The 7,593-nt window shown below is 39.8% G+C and overlaps 1 protein-coding gene across 1 annotated transcript; it reads right to left on the bottom strand.

The window, feature by feature from the left end:
• Positions 1-882: 882 nt before the first annotated feature.
• On the bottom strand, positions 883-1,939 carry LOC133315200 (uncharacterized). The gene is made up of 2 exons (XM_061516780.1): positions 1,438-1,939; positions 883-1,359 (listed from the first exon to the last, which is right to left on the bottom strand). The coding sequence occupies exons 1-2, from the start codon at positions 1,937-1,939 to the stop codon at positions 1,064-1,066; spliced, it is 798 nt and encodes a 265-aa protein (XP_061372764.1). The 3' UTR covers positions 883-1,063.
• Positions 1,940-7,593: the final 5,654 nt, after the last annotated feature.

Genomic DNA, 7,593 nt, shown 5'->3' with positions numbered 1-7,593 from the left:
CCAATTTACAGGATCCCCCAAAAGGATCCTCCAAATTCACAGCGCGATCTTAGGAGTTCCATCGCGATTTTCCAAGTTCTAGCGCGATACAAGGTAGGATAAACCTTAACTAGGTCAAACTCCTTCCAAAGCGCGATACGTCTAGCATATGTCATGCACAAACCACAAATGAAGTCATATCTCGAAAGCACGCCAACAACAACGGTAAGCAAACTATATGCATTATAATTTGGTGAATTATTGCAGATATTCGCCTATGGTTCTCAAGTACCACACAAAGCACGAACCATAGTTCCAGTTAAGGGAACTAAAACGCTGATCTGTTGCGCGAACAAGGAAGGAACACAATGCTTTCCAAACACACATAAACTCCCATGGCATTATCTCGGGAAACACCCCAATATCCTCAGGAAAAACCTCAAGGAAGAGAAGAAGGATGAGGAGGGTAATATTCCTCGAAGGTTATCAACTTTTGACATAACCACATATGAGTCCACTATCGCGTCTTCTGAACAGTAAGGTACGTCGGCAATATCTCTGTTATGCCATTGTTCTTCATCTTCATATTTACCCTACGGTATACCACATGCATGGTATACAGTCATTACACATCCATAAGTAAGAGAAACAGATAACAAAGTAGCCATTACAGCCTATATAGCATCCATTTTTTTCAAACAGTATTATCTCAAAACAAACTGGAGGAGTAAGCATTGTCTCGAACAAATTGGGGATACCCCCCTTACAGACCAAAATTCCAGAAAAGTTTTAAACAAAATCACACTGTCTGAATAGACATGTCCTGAGGACCATCATTATCTTCAACGCGATCCTCACCCGCGATAGGTGGTCCTTGAGGGGTTGGCTATTGCATGGACGGCGAGATAGTCTCAGTATCCATCGCGCTAATTAGCTCCACTGAAACTTCTTGATCTTGGTCATTCAGCGTCATCAGCTGGTCATCCTTGAAATAGTAATAATAATGGACGTTCTCCATTTTCGCCGAAGGGTTGAAGAAGTGGACTTGCTCTATGATATTGGAATAGGTTCCCTCAGCCTCCCTCTAAAATAAACCTTGATACTTCTTAACCTCACTGGTTAAGACAACCTTCTCCTCGGCCCATGTATCAGCATTTCCTTCCAGCTCCATGACACGCTTGTTCAGATCAACTTTATCCGCTTCCAACCTCTTCTGGGAGGTTGTCATTTCTTTCAGAGCATTGCCCTTCTTCTCCAAGTTAGCCTTCATCTTGGTCATTTCTTCTTCAGCTTTCTTTAGCTTCTCTTCGAAGTCGGTGCGTTGTTGAGCGATATCACCCTTCAGCTCATCAATACGTTCCTTCAAAAAGTCCACAGAACCTGCTACATAGAAACAGGTTATAATTAAATGCACGATATCATATTTCAAAAATAAAAGCGAAGTAGCAAGTCACTTACCAGGTACGGACATGATGAACTGGTTCACTATGCTAAGATTGATAGAAGTTTTCAGCCATTTTTCTCTTGGCAGTGCTTCAATGCGCGGTCCAACTTCTTTCCCTTTGGCATACATATCTTTGTCAAACTCCCAGCCTTCACCAAAATAAACAAAGTCTGGCCAACCGACATTGGACTTCCCGGCCATCTCCTCAAAACTTCTTTTCTTCCCCTTCGCGGTATCTTCCGTCACCTTTTCAGGAGGGTTGACATCCACAGGGGCAGTAGGAGGACTTAAAGGCTTCATTGGTGACTTCAACCGCGCGGATGCATTCTTTCTTGATTCCGCGATCATGGTAGTTGCAGACATGGAAGGCTTGGCAGGCATTGAAGGACTAGCCCCAGTAGCACCGCGATTGGCCGCTATCTTCTCCAACCTGCTCAACGAAGCCTCCATTGAACTATCTGCAACAAAATTGGAAAACGGCATGCACACTAGACATATCCAAACATCTTTATACATTGCGCTATACAAAGTTCTTCATACAGGAACTCAACAAACAAATAGAGATATAAGTTACCCAAATAAGCTCAGATATCATCATCCGAATATTCATTCAAGATGGTGTACGTGCTCAATGAGCCCGAATCAGAAGCTTCACGAGCAATATTACTCAGAGTGGTCACAGTCTTCTGCTCCAAATCACTTAAGTCATCAAAATTATAACTCAAGTTGGAACCTTCTAAAGAATGCTCGGTCCAGTATAAAGGAAAGATGGGAGTCCCATCATCTCCTAAGAAAAGGGGGTGGTATCTTTGGTAGGATAAATTTTGAAGTATCCCGTGGTCCACTTATTGATCTTCCTGCAGTACGATTCATAGAACTTCACCTTGCTTCTAAACGACATCCAGCTAGAACGCGTTCCCATCACACTAAACATATACAAGAATGACTCTACTGATTGAAAAAGATCATAGGCCTTGCAGACCATCTCATATACTTTGATAAAATCCCAGGCATTGGGGGTCAGTTGTGAAGGCGCCACATTCAAATGCGCCAGCAGTTTACAAACAAATGAGGAAAATGGGAGACACACTCTTATGGACAAGAAAAAATAGGAATACATCATCATGAAATGCCTGGTTGATCCTTCTGCCCGCGAAGAACAAACACGCTCATTCTTGGGGACGACGTCAACATCCCACTGATCATCAAAAGATTTATCAGGAGTAAGGTGGATAGCAGCTGTTACTTCCGCCAGCTCTCCTGGAGAACAAAACACAGACTCGGTATCTAAAATCGTATTTGTTACCCAACCTAGGGATTCCTCATCCCGCAAGTTCTGCTTGATAGGAGACTCTTCTTCTGGATCAAAGTGTATAACTTTCTTTTGTTTCTTCTTTTCGGTAGCGCCACGCTTCTCGGTAGCACCGCGTTTGGCCATTATTTCCTTGATTTGAAGAGACACAAAATCTGATTCAGAAGAGGAAGAATCAGTAGATGAAGACGAATAAGAGGAAGCGGAGACAGCAAATGCAGATTTATAATTATCAAAATTCCTTTTCTTAAAAGGATACCCTGCCGGATATATTACATTTAACGGTAAGGGACTTGGACTTTTTCGACCGCGATACTCTTGCGCGATAGGAAGTGAAGTATTGCACAACATGTTTGGAGAAGATGGTTTAGGATCTCCTGTATTTTCAGACATACCACTACTACCACTACATTCAGAACTTGAGGAGGAATCACTCGAAATTAAAATGGGCCTAAACATTCTAAAGGAAACTTGGGGAAACAAAGATGAACTTTGTTAAGAAAATGTCTTTCCGCGACTTGGTTGTCGCGAAGATGATCCTAATTCGAACCCGTGAACAGCAGGGACACGACTATCATTTGCACATACTTTGGGACAGGGGGCAACACACTCCTCAGTAGGCCGTTCTTCCCTAGTTCCCAACGACCTTGACCTAGGTAACAATCTCGAAGGAGGACTGGACGAGCCAGACTGTTCGAATAATCTGATAAAGTCCGCACATTTGTGATTATCAGACATGCCTCAAGCACGAAGAAGGAAGACTAAAAAGCAAAGATAATTAAGCAGACAAGATAAATAAAGAAAGAAGAAGAACACACCTGAAATTTATACTTCGGATTAGCAGCCACGAGCAGGATGTGTCAACACCAGAAATGCAGAAAGCAAGCACTGTGGAGCAAAGGATTTCTCACCATATCAACGAAGTCTTTTCCCTCTAAACTCACAAGCTCAGTACAAATACAAAATATTTTCTCAAACGGATAGTCCGAAAGGCACCAAAACGTGTTGAGTAAAACAGTTTTGCAGGGACACGTGGCGAGAAGGGGAAGCGTTTTTACTTCAAAAACCACCCACGCTTACCCTTAAACACTCACGTAACGACACTAGCATTTAATGCTTCTGACAGTTAAACGTCTAATCCACCATTCTTAAGCGGCTAAAAATCATGATGACACTTTAACATGATTACTGCGGCAAACAGAAAAGACATATGGGAAGTCACTATCGCGCTTCAACGACATATAGCTCACAACTTTGTCACAAGACAAATCCGCAAGCTAGGGGGCAACTGATCCAGATAAAATATAAAGCCCGTTAGAGGCCCAATGACATACAGAGAAGCCCAAACCCATTAAGGATCCAGAGCAAAGCACGATGGACAAACATTGCGCATAAGACGCGATGCCCTCATCGTGCTGGACAAGACGCGATGCCCATATCGCGGATAAAACCCCCTTAAGGAAGCTAACTTAAGGCCCAAGGCAATCCCACCGTGCCTTTATTCCAATGAACGACAGATAGCTCCAGCTTGCCGCGACTCTACTACTGGACATTAAAGAAGATAAGGCTACTCAGGTCCTAGCACTGACCTGTAGCCCAAGCCTGGCCACTTAAAGGCCAAGCCGCCTTGCTAAGGCGGCATCATAACCACTATATAAACAAAAGGTACAACACCAAGGTACGATCATCCTTCACTTTAATAACATACAAACACCTGCCTCTGATACTGACTTAAGCATCAGAGTGTCTTCGCAAGTACCCCCCATTCCGATCCAATGCGCTACAACAAAGGACAGAGACATAGTAAGATCCAACCTCAACTCCAGGCCCAAGACTGAGAACAACAATTCATATCTCAATCGTGTGTGATTAGGCCTGATCAGGACCAATACTTAAAATCATTGGTTAGTTGAGAATGTATTTGTTTTTTTCTTTCTACCTTAAATATACATTTTCTTATTTGTAAGTATCTTTAAATTTCATTTGTAAAGAATTTTCTTTCTCGAAAAAAGAAAGATTTGATAACCATAAAAAGCTATTTGTGCCACTACTATAAATAAAAGGTCCTTCATTCCAATATTGAAATAATAACGTTATTTATACATAAAACTTCTTATATTACTCACATAATTCTTATTGTAACACCCCGTATATATCCGGTAATGTTATCATATCATCGTATTAAGCTGCACTTAATTAAAATTGCAGAATAACTTTTTCTTTTCAATTATGACGTTATTATACTTAACCAAGTAGAATACTTAATTCATTTTCAAAGCATTACCTGTATGTAAATTGCAAAAGACAGCTAACTGAAATACCTCATTAATAAAACAACATAAATATGTCTCTAGTCACAGAACTACAACACGTAGACCGGACAAACTAACAGTTTATACAACTCCAACTAACAGTACTAACATCAAGTGGCATGTACAAACCCCATGCTCCACAAATAAGGCAACAAGCCCAACATAGTCTCAACAACAACATCATAATAAAATAAAGCTAAAAGCATAACATCAGCAGATATATCCAGCATCCAAACATGTCAGCAAATAAACAGCAATAATCATCAACTAAGCTCCTGCCTTTTGCCGCCAGAGGCATCAGCCCCCAAATTACCTGAACCTGAAATAAGCGCCCCCAAACGTGGGGTGAGATCTCTAAACAAGAAATCTCAGTAAGACAAGGGTTCCTCAAGGATCTTCCACCCCAAGCTCACTTACATGTGCAATATAAGTTCAAAAGCAGTTTACCAATATAATTTCCAAAATAGTGCAATGCAACAGATAATCATATCATGTGTGTCAATTCTATTCTACTGATCAGAGAAATGAAGGAATACGTCTATTACCCACACAATATGCAAGACGCTACTTGCACCCACTCACGGGCTCACCATCTTGTATGACGCTACATACTCAGGCTTACTGACTAAGTGGAAACAACACATACATATTATAATTCATTGCACATATCAGCTCAAAAGCATTTCAAAATATCCAAAGCATGTAACAACATGCATATAAACCATTCCCCCATGAGGTATGGTGGAACCACAACATGGCTAAACCGAGGACACAAAAGTTTACCTTGCAAGCTAACTATCCAAGTCAAGAGTCCGCACAAGCTCAAGGCCCACATACAGCACAATCACAATCTGTTTATATCAGAAATATCATTAATAACCATACTTTAAAGGTTCATTTCATTATGACAATATTTCCTTATTCGATTACATCTTTTCTAGTTCATAATTATCAAGCATTAAGTCCCTCAATTAAAGGTATCATTGTTTTCCAACAGTAATACAAACTTCCTAGGCCATCATGCCCAAAATGGGACTAACCCACGCATAAAACTGGTTTCTGGTCATTTTCACAGGTGGTAATCGATTGCCAAGGGCGTGGTAATCGATTACTGCACATGGTAATCGATTACCATCAGCAAGGTAATCGATTACTGCACATGGTAATCGATTACCAACCAAAAGTAATCGATTACCACGCGGGCAGAACAGTTTTTCTGCACACTCCGAAGCAAAAATGTCACCCAATTACCCAAGGTTCAGTTTTGACCCAAAACAGATATTCATTAACACTTATTAGCCTTAGATTAACAACCCTAAGCTTGAATGATCAAATTTATCTCATTTCATAACATAAACAAGCTATTTTCATGAAAATTTAAAGGGAAGTTCAAAGTATACCAATGGGGTCCAAACTCAGCAACAAAGAAGGCTCTTGGAGCTCTCTAACAATGCTAAAAAATGCTGACTTTAAGGAACCACGAAAATACAACACAAGGTGAGTTCTTTCTCTTCAAAGATCACATTTTGAAGCACCAAATGCCATGACAATGGCCTTTCCAAGGAAAACTCACCAACTCAGCCCACAAAACCCACAAACCAGAAGCCACACTCAACAACAAGGCTCCTCACCCTTCTCACAACCAACTACTAAGTGTTTACAAGGTTAAGTGTGAAGGAATCATGCATAAAGATGATCACTTGGAGGGTTAAAGGAGGAAGAAAGCTAAGAGATGGTGAAGAAGAAAGGAGGCAGCAACTGAGCCTCCAAAACCCACGCAAGAATAATCAGAAATGACCTAGATTTTTGTGCCACTTAGCTTATATAGGCGGTTTAAGATAAATCACACTGTATTAACAATAATATCTACGCTTATCATTTTAATCTCAAACTTCATATTTTGAACCTAGCCATTTTCTAGGATTTTTCATATTTTTATATTAATTTTTCGCAACACTTTTTCGGTACGCGTTTTAACACTGACAGTATTAGTTTCGACATCAATTCTCATTATTTTGACTTCAAACTTGTTTTACAAGTCCTATATTTTATTCTAGGAATATTCATACACTTATTATAATTTTTCGGGATACTTCACCGGTACGCATTTATACCGAGTAGCAGAACCGGTATCTGCACTTTTCGTCAGAAAAGCGACTTTCAGCATTATTAATCACTTTCTATATTTATTTAAGCCTCATAATAATTATTAGGGTCAATTATGAAATTATTTCCTAATTTCACATAATTAATTAATTAACTTCCTTAATTAACGGTGCAGGTTCTTACACTTATCATCATCATTCTTTTTTTCTCGCTCTCTTTTCTTTTTATTCATCAATATCAATTATGCACAATATTCTCCAATGAAATTATCGCGAGTTACATATTATGCACAATTAACGTTACTCTATTGAAAAATCTTCTACCCTAAGAAAAGAGCTTCATATGCATAATGAAATCATTCTGCTTACATATTAAAAAATATAACTTAAACACTCATTTTACTCTTTTAAAGTTACATGTGGTATCAATTTGGTCCTCTA

The sequence above is a fragment of the Gastrolobium bilobum genome, unplaced genomic scaffold (genome assembly GCF_033153095.1).
Source record: "Gastrolobium bilobum isolate Gb01-03AN ecotype WA unplaced genomic scaffold, APGP_CSIRO_Gbil_v1 utg3016, whole genome shotgun sequence".
NCBI lineage: Eukaryota > Viridiplantae > Streptophyta > Magnoliopsida > Fabales > Fabaceae > Gastrolobium > Gastrolobium bilobum.
Note: the sequence above shows the minus strand (reverse complement) of the source record. Positions and strands in the feature narration are given on the sequence as shown.

Excerpts from the sequence above, each read along its gene's own strand:
- LOC133315200 (XM_061516780.1), bottom strand. The coding sequence starts at position 1,939 with ATGTATAAAGATGTTTGGATATGTCTAGTGTGCATGCCGTTTTCCAAT. Across the intron at positions 1,360-1,437 it reads GTTCATCATGTCCGTACCTG|GTTCTGTGGACTTTTTGAAG; the intron begins GTAAGTGACTTG and ends TCTATGTAGCAG.